Here is a 17,247-nt window from a genome sequence, read left to right as displayed (position 1 = left end):
GTCGTGGGACCCACCCAGGTGGAGTAATTTAGTTACAGGATAAGTATATGGTGTCCTTTCTTTGTTTCTTTTCTTGCTGCTTCTTTCTGCTTCGCAAGCATTTATAACTTTGCTTATGCTTGTTGCCTTTTGATAACAGAGGAAATAATTCTTCACTCTTCCTTAACTTCTGTTAGCTTGAAAAGTCATCAAATTAATCTTTCATTGTTAAAAACATATGCAGCTTGACTGCGCTGGGGGGGTTTACCGGGGAAGCGTATGAGGATATTGTTGCTTCCAGATTTCTGTATTTGGATCCTGAGTGGCTCTCTTTCTCTTCTAATAACACATCGTTTTTCACTTTGCCTCCAGAGTTTACGGTCCAGCAGAATCTCAAAGGGTGGTATTTGAAGAGGTGTGTCCGCTACTCACGTCTCTCTTGGATGGGTGAGTTAAATTGTCTGTAAGGTGCATTATCACAGTTGTGTGTAAACGTAAGTCAATTTCACTCATGCTACAGAATCAGAATATCCCATCACGGCCTCTGAGCATCTTGTGTGGCTGTAGACCAAACCCAGACCCCAGCGTTGGTTCCGTATCCATTGATGGAGGACATTTCTGCGCCCCAGGGAAAGGCGTGAATGTGATCTCGGGAATAATCGTTCGATGAGCACAGATGACTTGGGTTCCAAAAGATCTTTCAGTCGCACGTGCACGGGCGTTTAAGACGGTGTTGGCAGCTGCTTTTCTTCTCTCTGGGATTCTTGTTTCATTCCAGAATCTTTGCAAGCCTGTCAAGAATGTTAGCATTGGATCGAGGGGTTGACCCCTTGGGGAAGGAGCCTCCTGCTTGTGGAGAAGACCACTGCTGACTTCAGAGGCAGTGGGTCAGAACTTAGAAAAGAGATCACTTCTTTAGCAATGAATCGAACCAGGTTGTAGACTAAATTGTCACAATAAACCAAGACTCTCTCTCCTTCGGGGTCTTTAGAAGAATCTCAGTTTGGCGGAGAGGCGACGTTAAGCATCCTGATGAAGACATATGGCGTTTGCCCGGCAAGGGCTCCTGCACCGCCAGCTCCCCCCAAATGGAAACTGTAATTACAGTGTTGCTTCCGAACCACAGCCCTGCGGCGTCTAAAGGACATCACGAGGTGCCCGCAAGGCACATGGCGTGATGGCTCACGTCAGCATGGGGAGCCCACGGGGCTCCAGCCACACCCACCGCCACGGCCCACCGTCCTGCCCTGAGGAAGTTTCTGCTTCAACTCTTCTTCTGGAGTCCTGGAATTTTTACATCCATCCGAAAAAAGTTCTTCCACTGAAAATGATAGGAGAGGTTCCCTTTCTTTTTTTTTTTTTTCTTTTTTTCAGTAGGCATCTTTTAAGTAAGCAGATTCCAGAAACAAAAAAGGCATAGTGGTTAAATGATCTTGGCCGGAGTTGCCTTTCCCGTATAAATATGAAACAGATGGCCTTATTTTAACTCCTGAGCTTTTCTCTGTACATTCCTAAATGGTTTGCAAGATCCCTTTAAGGGCTCATTTATCTGTTGCAAAGATACCTCCCCCGCCCCACCCGCCACCCCCAGAAATACATATGCGTCTCTCAAGGAAGGTGTAAGAGACATGGAATGCAGTGGGGGTTTGTTATAAAGACCTCGAGAATTTTCAGTTCTGGAAGAAAATACAGAATGATAGCGTAGAGGTCCTTGGTCAGTTTTTGCCTGAACATATGGTTTCCTTCATCATTTTTGGTTGAGTGGAACGGTTAACCTTGGAAAGCCAGGCCCCCTGCATCTGTAAGGCTTATGTGTCACTGAGCAAGGTGTCAATCCATCAGAACACTCTTCAAAGTCATTTTGTCAAAGTGACAGTCTTCGTTTGTGTGACCCACGGGGATACACTGGGTTAAACAGTCAGTCCCCGAGGGTGGGGCCTGCACTTGGACAGGCGACGCTCATGGCGGCCAGGGCTTAAGGTGCAGCCACATGTGGGCCAGGCTCGCCCACACCTTCACGGCCAAGAATGTACATTTGTATCGTAAACTTATTTCAAATAATCTTTCCAATGTTTGCCATCTACCCATTGGCATTTTTGGGCTAAATAACAAAACTGGAAGAAAATTTAAGCATCCATCAAGAGTCCTTGTCTCCTGTGAAATAAGATGCAGCAAAGTAATCCCCAGATGTAGGATTTCAGGGAGCCCGGCCACCTGTCACCGAGAGGACATCGCTCATTCCAGTTGACTACGAGTGTGAAAACCCCAGGTCCCTTGGAATAACAAAGCACAGGAATACATTACAATCCTAAGAATAATTGTCATCAGCAGTGCTAGCAGTCACATATGTAATGGGGAAAAATGTTTTGAGAACATAAAAGAAAATATGCAAACTCTCGTATCATTTCATGCACGTTACAGCAAGCCTGGTTTTACGAAGATGAGTTACATGAGGCCACTCCCATTCTGTGCTGAAAATTAGAGTGAATGAAATTCAGGAGGGCCTTGCTCAGGTTGGAATCCTCATGAAGACGGTGAGTGACAGCACAGGGGACCCGCCGTGGTCTCCAGGAGGAAACATCGAAGCGCCAGGGAGAAACAGGGTCGATGAGATGCACGGTGTGTGCGTAAATGGGAAGATGATTGACTCCACCATTGGGCAACCACATAGCAACAGGGAGGGAAAATGCAAAAATCGGGTGTAGTTATACGAAAGCCTGATGCATAAGGAATGGAGTGACAGAGGACCACACGGTGCAGTTCATTGAAACTTCTCATCCGAGTGACATTTCTTCTCGGAATCCAGTCACGGCAGTAGCCCCAATGCCTGTTGTGCTGCTGTACTAAGATCCTTCTTGAATTTTAGGTACAATGTTTGCATCATGGCTTACGGACAGACAGGAAGTGGGAAGAGCTACACCATGATGGGCCCGCATTCCAGAAAGGAGCCTGTCCTGCCGGTGGAATCTCAGGGTGACTTGGGAATCATTCCCAGAGCTGCCGAAGAGCTCTTCAGGTACTGGACGGCCAGGGCCGCCGTGCAGGGGGTGCGGGCGGTGGGCAGGAATGAACCGACGTGAAGGAAGGTTCCTGTTCGCCGAGGGTCACACCTAACCCTCTTAGAACTCGTTCAAAACTACCGAGTGTCTACACACTCTGGGCATTCTCACCACAAATGCTAGAAATTCTTATGATGCTCTTACATTGAAACTCTCCGGCCAAGACAAAGTTTCTTGAGAGAGATCCCTAGTTGGACAATTCCCCTGGTCAAGGGAGGGCAGAGGATGGGGTCCTTCTGTTCTAGAATGGGAAGCAGGCAGAGGGGAAACCCCTGTTGTTTTTCCTTGCCCTCTGCCGCCACAGGAGTAGATGCTTCTGGTTCTCTTCTCAGGAGTTGCAGCGAATTGGATGTGTGGAAGTGTCTCCCGTTCCATCCACACGTCCCAGACGAGACCCTGTGACACAGTCACGATTTCACCAATATGGTTACTCCTAGAAAAAAAGTAGTAACAAGTTGCCCTCAGCGGCCCTAGTTAGCAAGGACTCCCAGAATAGTGCGTGGTCCTGACATTCCACCCTGTTGGCTTGGTCATTGACCCTCCCTGCCTTTGGAGAGCCACTTTGCAAGAAATTCATTGTCGCTTTTTGCTCACGGCCTTGTCAGAGCCGAGGGCTTCCTCTGCGGCCGCACGTCGCACATTCCCGAGGAAAGTGTCAGCTCCTTGAGAGAAGAGGCCTCCCAGCAGCAGGATGCAGTGGGGCCGGCTGACCTCCTGTGCTCCTAACCCCCTGAAATTCCGTTTTTGTCTCTATATTTGCTTGTGTAGTCCTTCCATGTCTTAAAATCCAGGCCAGACAGAGACATAAGAGCTCCCACAGCAGCCCGATGTTTACGGCCTCTCTAAACCAATATTCTTTAAATGTCAGCGTGCGTGAGCAGGTGTATTTATGAATGGACTTCTGCTGGCTATGCCAGAAAAAAACTTGGCAAAGTGTTCCCCAGTTTTCTGGAGTTCTTTTGTGATTTTCGGAATCAGACCATATCCTAGGAGATCACACCTGTCAGGAGTGGGGAGATTGTGCCGCGGTAACAACCTTTCTGAAAATCCCTGTGGCCACGAGGCCAGCGAGGGGCCCTGCTCATGGTGGCCGCTCAGAGCGTGTGCTTGTGCGTTGTTGGAGACGGGGGAGGTGGCTGGGGACGGAGGCCAGCCCTGATGACTCTGCCTGGCGGGGACACATTGGCCTTGCCCTCGTTTCATTGGCCCAAGAAGGCCGGTGGCCACATCTGAGTTCAGTGGGGCGCGCCGGGGAGTGGGTGGGACTTATGTGTATGGTAGCGCAGCCAACTCAACTCACATGGAGAGGGTCTCAGTTCAGGTCGCAAAGACCTCGTTCTGGGGACCCTGCACTACGTCCAGTGTCGGTTCAGTTCCAGAGCCTGAGAGTTAAAGGGGAGTCACAGAAGTTCTCAGCGGAGCCCGGCTGGTGCCGCCCAGGAGCTTCGTCTGTTCCCTCCCGAGGGAGTCCTTGCCGGACAGCAGCCGCGTCGGCTGGAAGCGAAGCGACGGCCACGTTAGAATACGGTAGAACCACAGCAGCGTGTGGCTTTCCTGGGCGTCACTTGGAAAGAGGGACACCGGGAATTTCCGGGAGCAGGTGAGAGGCTCTTGCAGGGGTTCCGGGCGGGGAGAAGCTGCCATTCTAGCCTCGTCCGGTGCTCACCGAGCCTTCCGGATCTCTCATCAAGTCGTCTTCACTTACTCACTGACTCAGCATTTTGAAAGTGCCCGCCCCGTGCACGATCTGGGCTAATAACTCCCACAGCAGCCTGAATCAGTGGAGGGAAGCCGTATGGACGCCACAAATCATTAAACCATCGGCCAGTAACTCTTCTTCCTGCTAACCAAGCTTCCAAGGCGGAGAAACAGGGAGTTGGGGTGATACAAAGGCCAAGACCTCAAGTCAGAAACGCTGGAGAGGGGCCGGCCCCATGGCCCAGTGGTTAAGTTTGTGCACTCCTCTTTGGGCCTGGGGTTTGCTGGTTCAGATCCTGGGTGTGGACCCAGACACCATGCCATGCTATGGTGGCATCCCACATAGAAGAACTAGAAGGACTTACAACTAGCTATGTCCTGGGGCTTTGGAGAGGAAAAAAAGAGGAAGATTGGCAACAGATTTTAGCTTGTGGCCAATCTTCCTCACCAAAAAAAAAAGAAAAAGAAAAAAAGAGAAACGCTTGACAATAGTGGGGAGTTCAGAGAATCCTTCACTGCATTTCACACAACTGCTTTCTCCTTGTCATGTGATGGGGACCCCAGGAGTCAGGCAGAGTCTTGATTGGTGGGCGGGGTGTGACGGACTGTTAGCTTGAAGCAGGTGTGGTTCATTTAACGGGCCCTGTTTCGGTTTGGTTCTGGAGCGGATCCGTGAGGACGGCAAACAGACCGTAAAGGACCAGAAACCCGTGTGACTCAGGGGAGAACTGTAGCTGCTTAAAAATTCCAGAGAAGAAGATCAGTTAGGAAAGCATTTGGACTCTCAGAACTATCTAGAAATGGAATAAACAGCTTCACCAAGAGTGAAATCGCATCACTGACAAGTGCTTGAGTTACCTTGTTTCTAAAGTGGGGTTTTTTTTTTGTTTGGTGGGGGAAGATTAGTCCTGAGCTAACATCTGCTGCCAATCCTTCTCTTTTTTTTTGCTGAGGAAGACTGGCCCTGAGCTCACATCTGTGCTCATCTTCCTCTACTTTATATGTGGGACACCTGCCACAGCATGGCTTGTTGAGCAGTGCCATGTCTGCACCTGGGATCCGAACCAGTGAACCCTGGGCTGCCGAAGCAGAATGTGCAAACTTAACTGCTGTGCCACCAGGCCAGCCCCCTAAAGTGGGTGTTTAATGTTGTGAGTCTTGGGTGTGAAATTATAACTTAAATGGTTCCAGGTGTCCTGCAGAGCACATGGTTCAGCACATTCCCATCCTCCAGAAAGAGGTTTGAATCTCTGCCCTTTGACCGAGTGGCCACGGGCGAGGCTGGCCTCCCTGTGCCCCGCTGTCAGCGTTTGCAAGGAGAATAATAGTCCAAACACGGAGTATTTTCTGCCTCTTTGTTTTCCAATCACAAGTGGACAAGGTCGGGAAAGGACCGCCTTCAGCCACGTTGCGGGTGAGTTTGGGTGTCCCTAACGCAAAATGCAAGCAGTCCGACTGCACCAAATAGAGAACCGGGACGACCTCGATCACTGACGTCCGAGCGGGTGAACGTGGACCTTTTACCTGAGAAATGTCACTCTTACATTGCTGAGCTTATCAAAGGACGGCGTCCCCCTGCCATTTTAAATACAAGAAAATGCCCTCTGGGGATGCTCTCTGCCGGACATCCTCTCCTCCCGCCTTCTGAACCTGGTTGCTGACGCCACTTCCTTCTCGACTGATCTCAGCTGTTGTTCTTATCAACAGAATTGACGAGGTTTTTCTACCTGCCAGGCACCGTCGAAGGCACAAGGAATACAAAAATGCCAGGTGGTAATTTTCTGCCCTCAAAGCCTAGAACGGAGACACAGGAGGACACGTCCGGGAATAGATGGACAGGACAGAAAGTGGCCGGGGGGACTGGAGGGGGCACTCGGGGAGCGCCCTGCGGGGTGTTTGCCCACCGCCCCCTCCTGCGGTGCCTCTGGGCTCAGCGCGCATCCTTGCTCATCTCATGGGAGCCTGTGCATCTTAGAGAAAACGTGTCACACGACATCAGAATTGTTTGTTCACGTGTGTGTCTTCTCCACCGAACCCTTTGCTTCTTCGAGGCAGCCTGAAGCCCAGTTTTCAACACTATTTGCAGAATCCAGCCAACGACTGAGTAAACACTGTGGGACAAATAAGTCAGTGCATTCATGAACCAAGTACTTAAATCTTTCAAATTAGCTCCCTGGTGTTGCGAGAATGAGAAATTTCTAACTCGGGTTTTGTGACACTCAGAGATACGACCCGTCCTACAAGGGGACGGAGCCAAGGCCGAGGTCAGGTCTGCGTGTGCGAGGCACCTTTTTCTCTGATGTGTGGAGGGGAGAGGACTTAAATCTCTAAATTATCCCCCCTGGTTTTCTGCTTTCCAGATGCTGCCTCTTAGATATGCTCAGCAAACCACAAGGCTCAGGAGAATCCAAATCTGAGCTCTTTGCCAACAATTATTTCTACCAGACAATTTAACTTATTTTTCTTTCCTTTTGGTCTTTTTACTTTTCTCAATTGTTTGTCACTAGGAAACGTTAATTGCCGATTTTATTTGGCGCTCTCTTGGCGACCTGGATGGAAAGCTCGCTCTGGCCATGCTTGAATAGGGCACAGCCAGGCTGTGTTTCCCCTTAAGCACGAACAGCATGCTCCCGGGCTGGACGTGCGGCCCAGCTCTCAGAATATCTTCATGGGCAGGAAAAGCACACGGTCAAAATCAGATTGGTCGTCCCGTGCGAGGTTAGAGACGCAAAAAGTCCAGAAGACAAAACGAAGTCTTGTTGGGTCTGTGATCATTGGTGACCAGGTTGTGTGGGGAGTTTCGTCAAAGGGACGGAGCGGGGGCGGGCGGGGAGGGAAGGGAGGCCGCGAACCCCGCCTTACTGCTCCCTTCCTCCTTGGAGTGGATTATGGGGTTTTTCTCTAAGTGTGTAACTATCTTTATTTTTAAACTTGGCTACAGTCAGCACGTAGCACTTTAAAAGATGAAACAAAAGAAGATGCGTAGCTGCTTTTCTAAGAGCCTGGGTAGGCTTTCCGGGGGTCACAGGCAGGGCTTGGTTCGAAGGCACTCTATGAGTGGAACCGAGTAGAGAACTCGGGACCCAATCTTCCTTGAAACAGAATAAATATGAAAATAAACAAACAGCATTACTGGCAAGTGCTGAACGTCCTCATGTCTCTGCAGCTCGCTTTGGGCTTCCGTGTAGCAACAAAACTAGGGCGCGGGAACTTCTGAATCAAGGCTCTGCGTCCTTCATGCTTCTTTACCTCGTGTGTTTAGAATCCCAAGGGTACCGAAGACTGAAATAGTTGATTTGGATATAACTCAGATAAAATAAGTATGTTCCCAAGATAGTTATTTATGTACAATTTATTTATTTTTATTTTTTTGGTGAGGAAGATTGGCCCTGAGCTAACATCTGTGCCAATCTTCCTCTATTTTGTATGTGGGACGTGAGCCATCTTGATGTTGGCAAGATGCTGCCCTGCGCTCACAGCCCATGAGCTCCGCTGAGCGTTTTCTAGGACTGTGACCATTCCAGGCTGAAAGTCATTCTTTCACCGCTTTCTTTAAGGGGTTACCTAAGTTCCTCTGATGCTTTTGCTGCTTGTCCCTGCCCCTCCCCCAGGCTCATTTCAGAAAATCCATCAAGGAGCCCGAAGGTTGCAGTGTCCGTAGTGGAAGTTTATAATAACGACATTTTCGACCTTCTGGCCAAAGACAGTTGTGCGGTGACATCTGGGGTCAAGCGTGAGGTGCTGACAACGAAGGCGGGAAAGAAGGAGATCCCTTCGCTGACCTACGAGTGAGTACTCCGTGTGCCCCACCAGCAGGTGCTGGGCTTCTGTGAGCCGTGCGAACCCTCTCGAGGGCTCAGAAGGACCAGCGGGGTCGGCCAATTCGACGCTTTTATCCATGAAATGGCTCCTTGTGTTGTCTAGTGCTTAGAATGCATTGCACGATTTTCACTTTGCTTTAGGAATCACCTTTTATCCATCACAATTAAACATATGAATGAATTAATCTTTTAAAATATCTTCACTGAGAGTTGTGGGGCAGGTTTTATCCCCATCTTGCAGGCGAGGGAACAGGCTTGGAGAAGTAAGTAACTTGCCAGGGTCGCTCAGGGAAGTACTGACAGCCTCGAGTTCCACACGTAAATATCGATATTTTGTAGAACCCAACAATGAAGCATCTTGTAAAAGAGAAAAGCTCCTTATATGAGTAAACCTTCTCCTCACAGTCATGTGTGTCTTAAATGCACGCCTGTGTGTCAGGCTTGCTCACAGTGGGGATCCATGTGACCTGACCCCACAGAGAGGAGAACGTCAGGATGGGGCTGCCTAGGGTCTCAAAGTTGCTAAGACAAGGTCTGCAAGCTACATTTTTTTTTGGTGAGCAAGATTGGCCCTGAGCTAACATCTGTTGTCAATCTTCCCCTTTTTGCTTGAGGAAGATTATCACTGAGCTAACATCTGTGCCAATCCTTCTCCATTTTGTATGTGGGACACAGCCGCAGCATGGCTCAATGAGCAGTGTGTAGGTCCATGCCCAGGGTCCAAACCTGCGAACTCAAGGCCACCAAAGTGGAGGGTGCGAGCTCAACCACTGCCCCAACGGGCCGGACCCTGCAAGTTATTTTTAACCTCTGAAAGAGCCTAAAGGAAATTATACATTTAAGCCATAAGTTTGCACAAGGTAACCCAAACTTTCAGCTTTGGCCTAATAACCTGTGATCAAAATATTATCTCCTGCAGATCAAATGTTCTGATCAGCTGTCATATCTCATTAATTAAAATAGGGAAATCGACTTTTATCTCATAAATTCTATTTGATAGACAAAATATTTTAAAACGTTGGTGTCCTCGAGGATAAAATAAATGAGAGAATGCTCGGTGTTGAAAAGGTGGGGTGATTATTTCAGGGCAAGCAGTTAGAGATACAGAGTCAGTTGGGCGTCATAAAAGTCAGAAGTTTGATGTGTTATGTTTTGTTTTGTCCAAGATTTGCTACTCTCTTAGTCTGTCTAAGCGGGGTCTGTGGCTGAAGGGCATGAGAGGTTGGCCTGCAGGCAGAGGGGCCGCCCCCCCGTCACACTGGGCCTTGGTGCCTCTAACGCCTGTCACAATCTGCCAGGTCCGTCCACAGCACAGAGGAGTTCCTGACGCTCGTGGATGGCCGCCTGCGGCTCAGGGCGAAGCATGCCACCCTTGTGCACGCTGACTCGTCCAGGTCTCACCTGATAATAACGGTGACTCTGACCACCGCCCCCTCCTGGGACAGCCCCGGTGAGTGGCCCCTGGTGCCTGGCCAGTGGCATATAATAGAATCCATGTCAAAAGGAAAAGGCAGTGCGCCTGCAGGATCCGAGGCCTCTCACAGACCCCAAGGGTGGGGACTGCACCCACATCCTTGGAGGATCCAGAACCCAAACCCAGGAGGCTGCAGGGCTCCCAGGCAGAGAAGAGAGGAGATTGGATGTGGGAGGGAGGAAAATGCTTTATCAAATAAGACACAACACAGGAAAACAACAGGGCACATTTGTCACGAGGAATATGCTGCGTTCATCATAAATGACTCTATAAATGTGATTTCGGTTTAGAAAGTTACAAACCAGTATAAAAGGATTCCAGCCATATAAGAAAAGTCATGCACGTGTTCCGAGGGTCTGTTTGTCCTCCTTAGTCAGTAAAGTCCAGGGCAGCGTATGTAGGATCACCTGTAGGGCCTGTGGAAACACAGATGCCAACCCCACAATGGGAACCGTAGGGCCGGGATGGGGCCCAAGGATCTGCCTGTCTGCAAGTGCACGGTGCCAGAGCCCACGCTTGGAGGACGGCTCGTCCAGGGCCCCAGCTTCCTACTGCAGTAACAAAGAAGCCCAGATCTTAATGGGTTCACACTAGAAAGTCATTTCTCACTCAGGTCGCAGGCCAGCATGGGTTGGATGCTCCTGACCCATCTGGTCACGAGGCCACTTGAAGCGTGTGGCCTCCAATGAGGCCCAGGCAAGGGAGGAGCGAGGAAGAGGCCACACACGGGTTACTAACCACCTCGCCAGCCCAGAACTCACCCTAACCAGTCCCGGGACCAACCCGCAGGGCATGTCCCGTTTAGGCAGCCCAGACTGTTCAGGCCGCAAAGCCAGTATCCACAGATGACAAGGCCAGCCTCTTACGGGTGGTGGGGACCAGAGCGGTTTTTATGTTCTTTTTAAAATTTTACTTATGTGCATTGTCTATATTTTCCACAGTGAGTATACACTCTTTAGGTTTTTAAAAAAATCTTTCTCGGAGTCCTGTTTAGGAATAACCCACGACGAGACCGACACATACATGGAAATGAAGAGCACTTGTCAGGATTCCTGTGGAGGGGCATCAGACAGAAGCTGTAGAATTTAAGGGCTGGTTGATGTTCCCGCCTGGGATTTTCATTACTGTCATTACCAACCTTTCCAAGAAACCTCATTCGATTTCCTTGGGCCCAATCAGGCATTAGTTGAACTTTCAACACTGAAAAATGCTTTCTTCTTCCTCCTCTTTCACATTTTGCCCAGAGAAACCATCACTGTTCTCTGGTCCTTTTCCTGTCCGTACTTGAGAGCATGTCACGAACCAGCCGGTTCTCCCGCTGTGTGGGGAGCATCCTTTGGGGTCATGTTGGAAGTTGCTCAACACCAAGGGGTGCTCTGGGGCGCTTCACGGAGTGTCCTTCTCCCACTTGTCACTCTCCTTGCAGCCAACCGGCAGTCAGATGTGTCAGTGCTCAAGGAGCCTGACTGCCCCTCGCCCCGGCAGCCGGCCACGGGGAGAAGGCACAGCGCTGCCCACCGAACCTCATCCTGGTCCCCGGGGGCCGCACCCGAGGGCCCCACTGGACACATGGAGCAGGTGCACGCCAAGCTGCAGCTGGTGGACCTGGCGGGCAGCGAGTGTGCCGGTGAGCCACGGCTGGGGCCCAGGGCGTGAGGCCTTTCCCCAGGATGAACTGGGGCAGTGGGGTCCTGACAGAGCCCACTGTGAGCAGGCCACTGGGGGAAGTCCTCAGCATGGCCTTTTCCCACAGATGGTCTTTAAATCCGTGTCACTTCTTTACGGGCTGCTGTCTCACCACTGCCCCCATACATGTCAACCCCAATACCCTCTTCTCGCTCTGCGCCAAGAGGAGCCTCAGCCCCCAGCAAGAGCTTCCTTGTCCGTGGCCTGGCCCCGTGGGTGGTCCAAGAAGGATGGGAATGTGATAGAGGGTCTCACAAGCTCAGCCATGCAGAGCGCGCTTGCCCGGAGAAGTCGGTTCCACGTGTCTGCTTCATTTCTGGAAGTCGCCCAAGAATTTGGTGCAAATCCTAACCCCGTGTGGCTGGGTCTTGGCACTTTCCCAGGCGTGTCTGGAGTGACAGGAGCAGCCCTGAGGGAGACATCGTTTATCAACCGGAGCCTGGCGGCCCTGGCTGATGTCCTGGGGGCCCTGTCGGAGCGCAGAGGCCACGTCCCGTACCGGAACAGCAAGCTCACCCACTTACTCCAGGATGTTCTCGGTAATTCGGTGCCCCCAGAAGGAGAAACTGCTGTCCCCCTGCTCCGGGGGGAGCTCGCTCCTCCTGGCCACACCTCCTCTGGGGGCCTCCTGGCTCTCTGGGTCACCATTGTCCCTTCCTTGATATTTCTAGCGCTGTCATTAGCACCTGCACACTTCCCCGTTCTCCTGTGTGGTCCCACACTGGGGTTGGCTTGTTTACTAGGCGCATGACAGCCCCTCCAGTTCGGTCCCAAGTCCCTTACAGGGTGGATTCTATGCCCTCTCTCTCATCCTGTTGGACGCAGTGGCCGTGAGTTGTGGGTACTCCGCTGAGCTCGTGTGGACATTTGCAGTGGCTGGGCCCTCACACTGTATCCACATGGTTGTGCCACATGCTGGTTGCAGGTGCCAGAAACCCAGGTGGCCCTCATGGGCACAGGCAGCCCGCAGAGAGGCGGACTCATCAGGCTATGGGTTGGGGTTTGAGGGGGTACAATAGTGTCACCCCTTTCCTCTCACTCTGAAACTCTTGAACTCCCAAGTTCTGAGCCAATGAGAGGAAGGCGGACGGGAGAGCGCTGGTCCGCCCGAGGCAGCTCCACCTGGCAGGCGGGGTCCTGATGCTGAGCTTTGCAGTCAGACTTTCCCCAAGGTGGCCCTGGGCCAGCTCAGGCCACCTGTGCGCCCGGGGGCTCCAGAACCAGCAGATCAGGGAGCCCCCCACCCCGAGGGCGGGCAGGGTGGGCGTGCCCAGGGCCTCCTACCCAATATGCCCACCAGTCAAGTGGCTTTTCCTTCCTTGGGAGTCTTGGGTCCTGGGAGGCTGGTGGGCTCCTTCCCACCACGGGAAACACACGGGGTGGGGCTAGCGTGCACTGGCCGAGCTGCCCCTCATCTGGGATAACCACAGCAGAATGTTCTGGGCTCTGTGTCTCTCATCTCGGGGTCTCTCTCTTTCACTGCAAACAGACCTTCTGCAAAGGATGAGAAAGGAGTTGTTCCCGGTTTCACATTTTGTGCCTTCTGCCTGTCAGAGGCCCCCTGCTGCCCTGATCCACAGGGTCTCTCAGCCTGGGGCTGCCTACCCAACAAAGGAGGGAGGGAGAGGGGTGGTGGGAGGTTGGCTAAAGGATGGACCAGGCCAGGGCGTCCCAGGAGCCCTCTGTGCTTACCTCTCAGGGCTGTGCTCTCCTTTCTCCTTCTCCCCTCCTCTTCCTCTTTGGTTTTCCTTCCTTATGCGGAGGCAGAGGCGCAGCCTCACTGTTGGGCCTTAAAAGCAGAGGAAGAGGCCAGTCGGTCCCCTGCGGGGGAAGCCCAGTGTTTCCTCCCAGGTCCTGCCAGGCTGGGGGAGCACAGGGTCCCCAGGCCGCCTGCGTCGCCCTCCCCTGCTCCTCCCCCTCCCCAGGTCACTGTCTCCTAACCTCCCAGGGGCCTCGGAGGGAGGCTGTGGTGCTCCCGGTGCTGGCGGGGAGCTGGGGGTACCCTGGGGGCCAGGCCGGCGCTCCTGCCTGGGGCTCCACGCTGTTTGAGATGCCGTATTTTCCCCTGGAATTCTCCCAACTGCGTGTTGTACTTCCTCTTTAACAGGAGGCGACGCGAAGTTACTGGTGATCCTGTGCGTGTCCCCATGCCGGAAGCACGCGGCAGAGACCCTGCAGAGCCTGGGGTTCGGGACCCGGGCGCGGCAGGTCCAGCGAGGCCCGGCTCGGGCAGGCCGCGTGGCCCCCAGAACGCCCAGGTGACGGAGGGGAGGACGGCTGGGCGTGTCCCCGGGCTTCCCTCTTGCCTGAAACGTGTTTCCTCTCATCACTTTATCATGCACGTGCCCTCAAAATAAACTTGTTGAGTTTGAACTTCATAAACCTGTTTTTTTCTGAGGGAACAGGATGAACGTTGACGGGAGCTCAGGAAAAGTCAGGACAGATCGTCAAAGCAGCTGGAGGTTCCCAGGACAAGGCAGGGGAGGAGGGACCTCCTTTGGGGACAGAGAACCGGGGGCACAGGGGGGTCCCCAGGGGGAGGGGGCTCCTCAGGGAGGAACAGAAGGAGCTCTGCCATCTGCAGTGGAGCCAAGGGGCCGCAGGAGCAGGCTCTGCCCATTCTCTCACGTGGCACAGACCAGACGGGGGTGCCAGGAGCTGAGCACAGACGTGGGCTCTCTTGGTGGCCCTGTGTCCCCAGACAAATTACTCACCGCGAAGCCCCATCATGTCATCTGTAAAGAAGCTGCCATGAGCTGTGAAGTGCATGCAAACACACCCAGAAGAGCAGATGCCTCTGGATTATTATTGCTTGTCCTAAATACCCCCGTCTAGGCCGCTTGCTGTCTAAGCTGACTGATGTCCCAGAGCTGGGCAGGACGAGTGACACGTGGTAGGACTGTGGGCTCTTAGCCTTGGGGGGGGTCTGTGGGCAGAATGCCGGGGCTCTGGGGGGATCAGAGGAGGAAAGCAATGCACCTGCCTTCCACGGACCATCCACTGAACCCCAGCAGCTGCGAATGTGGGAAACAAACCCCGTGGGTATTACTGCCCATGACACTGACGGCCGGCACAGACACGGTCCGGCCTCCTGGAGATGAGGACAGCGTCTCCACCATCGCCAGGGACTCTGGCTGCGTGTGTTCATGAGGAAGTGCCATTTCAGTCTGTCATGACATTAACCTAGTAATGGCATTTCCTGTGGTTTTAAGCTGCCCTGAGAAGCACCCGCAGCTCCACCAGGCTGCAGAGGGGCTGGCCACAAGAGGGACGGGCGTGTCTCCAGTCAGCATAGTCCTTGGGGGACGGGCAGGTGAGTTTGGAGGGCTTCGGCTGCTTAGCGCGTCCCTGGGGCCAGCACAGCCATCTCTGCCCCCCAGGAAGAGGCTGTGCCTGCATGGCAGGGGGAGTGAGTGGGGGACCCCAAAAGACCTGCAAATGTGGGGGATCCCCTGAGAGAGGACCTCACACAGAGGACACTGCCCCAGGTTCCAGTAACCCCGGTCAGTGAGGCCTGGCCCCTTGGCTCAGCCAGCTCAGGGAGAGGAGGACCAGCAAGTAACAGAGGGGTGCACAGGGTGAAGGGGCTGCCCTTCCCCCCCCCCCCCCCCCCCCGCGAAGGGCTGCCACGCATGGGGCAGGGAGGAATCTCAGAACTGGGTGGAAAGATTAGCATTTTGGTTCCGATCAGAACAGACTCTTTTCAACACTGAGAAATGAAAGGGTTAATATCCAAGAATAGAGTGAAAAGTGGAAGACTCTGGCAGAGATTGTGTGCACGGCTACAGAGTGGGTTCAAAGTGGGTCCCGTCAGCCCGCTACTCCCTCCCCACCAGGTCAGCTCCCCGACGCAGAGCCAGCATCTTGGAAGGAGGGGTGAGTGGCATAGTCTAAGCTGGGGACAGGGTGGTCCCGGCCCAAAGGACAGGCTCAGCTCCGTGATGGCTGCGAGGGCCCCAGACCGTACCTCTGCACCCGGCCAGGGGCCCCACCTCCCACATGTCCTCCCGGGGGGCCACACAGCCAGGGCGAGGGGGGAGGCTGGCCTCTCAGTGTGGGGAGGCCACAGGGCTGCTCCCCGTGGCCCAGCTGCCACCACCACCGCACGCTCCTCTGGGAACCCACACAGACCCAAGTGCGGGGTGGCAGGAACGGTGTGTGTGTCGAGGAATCCCAGACCCACAGTAACACTTGATTTTGCATCAGCAACCCAGGCTGGCTCCGAAAATGAGGCTCAGAAGCAGGTGTCACAGCGGATGGCCTCTGTAGCACAAATGGCTTAAATCGGAGGAAACTACTTTCCGACCACAGCCGGTCTTACATGAACATAAGGGAGAAAGTGTTTCCAGTAATTAGCACAAATGAAGCAAACCTGGGCCCGGTGTGCGCCTGCGGGGAGGGTGTGCACGCAGGGGGGGCCCTGCACGGAAGGCCGTGCACGCATGCGCGCGAGAGAAGGGCCTTGCCAGAAAGGCCCCCCTCCTGTCACCCGGGGCTGGGCGGGTGGCGGGCAGTGCGTCTGGGGCCACGGTTACTAACTGGCCTTCCCCCTTCCTTCCTGCACCTTCTCGGGGCTGAGCTCTCGGCCAGCGAGGCCAGGAGGCGGGTACACTCGGGGCGATGCGCCAGTGGATGGATGCGTGCAGACAACGGGGCTGCGTCCCCCATCCGCGCGCCGCCGTGTCGGCTGGAACTGCAGGAGCGGTTTGCGCTCATGGGTTTTAATATTGATAATTTGATAGATGCTAGACTGATCAGAAAATAGATGGTGGACAGTTTGAAAATAAGGGCTAAATAAATATATTTGTGTGTGAGAAACCCCCACGAACGTGGCCAGGGGAGACACAATTTTCTAAAATGGCGAAAACTCTTGGTATCATTACAAACACATCGGTCTTGGCCGCCCTCGGTTTGCACTCTCGTGAGGACAGCAGCGTGAGGCCCGGAGCCTGGAGCCCTACAGTTTTCACCTGAGTGTCCCGTGGGGTGTCAGCAGGTCCTGTGGACGCAACATGAGCGATCGTGGAGCAGGAATGTCCTGTGCATTGCAGAGTCCCAGGACCCCCCATCACGGTGACAGCCCGAGACCCGCCTCACGAGGTTCCAGGATGCCCCTCAAGGGCTCACAACGAACCAAATTTCCCCTGAGGGTCGGCCCCAAAGCAGGCGGGGGCAGCGGGGGGAGCTCCCTTCTCAAAACAGTTCCTCACCTGCTCGCCAAGGTCGGAAAGTCCCTCAGGGGGCAGAGCCTTTTGGCGCATGATTGATTGAAAGACTGAAGATGCAGACAGACCTGCAGGACCACCGGGTTGGAGCGCAGTCACAGGACCCCGACGACGGCAGCACCTGGGATGACGGCTGGCAGGTCCCGCGTGTATTCTGAGATAGAAGAGGGCGCTGGAAGGACGTAGGCGCCTGGAGAGGCGAGGACAGGTCACAGCCCTGTGGGACAGCACGGCCACAGGGAGCCTCACCCGGATGCCCGGGCTGCACGAGGAGGCAGCGTCTTCGCTGTGTGGGGTGCGCCCTC

General features: G+C 53.6%; 2 protein-coding genes across 12 annotated transcripts in view; one reads left to right on the top strand and one right to left on the bottom strand.

The window, feature by feature from the left end:
- The window catches only part of KIF25 (kinesin family member 25), a 53,742-nt gene extending 39,630 nt beyond the window's left edge, over positions 1-14,112 (top strand). For 4 of the 10 annotated variants that reach the window (XM_023632898.2, XM_070256388.1, XM_023632900.2 and 1 more), the window contains 7 exons: positions 352-426; positions 2,846-2,995; positions 8,348-8,524; positions 9,856-10,007; positions 11,458-11,658; positions 12,101-12,256; positions 13,825-14,112. In XM_023632898.2, the coding sequence (XP_023488666.1) occupies positions 352-426; positions 2,846-2,995; positions 8,348-8,524; positions 9,856-10,007; positions 11,458-11,658; positions 12,101-12,256; positions 13,825-13,979 (1,066 nt within the window). In that variant the 3' untranslated portion in view covers positions 13,980-14,112. Of the gene's footprint in view, positions 1-351; positions 427-2,845; positions 2,996-8,347; positions 8,525-9,855; positions 10,008-11,457; positions 11,659-12,100; positions 12,590-13,824 lie in introns of those variants that run through there. The other 6 variants (XM_070256383.1, XM_070256385.1, XM_070256386.1 and 3 more) reach the window with 3 other exon arrangements.
- The window catches only part of FRMD1 (FERM domain containing 1), a 45,612-nt gene continuing 41,446 nt past the window's right edge, over positions 13,082-17,247 (bottom strand). For both annotated transcript variants that reach the window (XM_070256391.1, XM_070256392.1), the window contains exons 14-16: positions 16,928-17,096; positions 13,410-13,506; positions 13,082-13,211 (exon numbers count right to left, since the gene is read on the bottom strand). In XM_070256391.1, the coding sequence (XP_070112492.1) occupies positions 13,495-13,506; positions 16,928-17,096 (181 nt within the window). In that variant the 3' untranslated portion in view covers positions 13,082-13,211; positions 13,410-13,494. The remainder of the gene's footprint in view (positions 13,212-13,409; positions 13,507-16,927; positions 17,097-17,247) is intronic.

The sequence above is a fragment of the Equus caballus genome, chromosome 31 (assembly GCF_041296265.1).
Source record: "Equus caballus isolate H_3958 breed thoroughbred chromosome 31, TB-T2T, whole genome shotgun sequence".
Taxonomy (NCBI): domain Eukaryota; kingdom Metazoa; phylum Chordata; class Mammalia; order Perissodactyla; family Equidae; genus Equus; species Equus caballus.
Note: the sequence above shows the minus strand (reverse complement) of the source record. Positions and strands in the feature narration are given on the sequence as shown.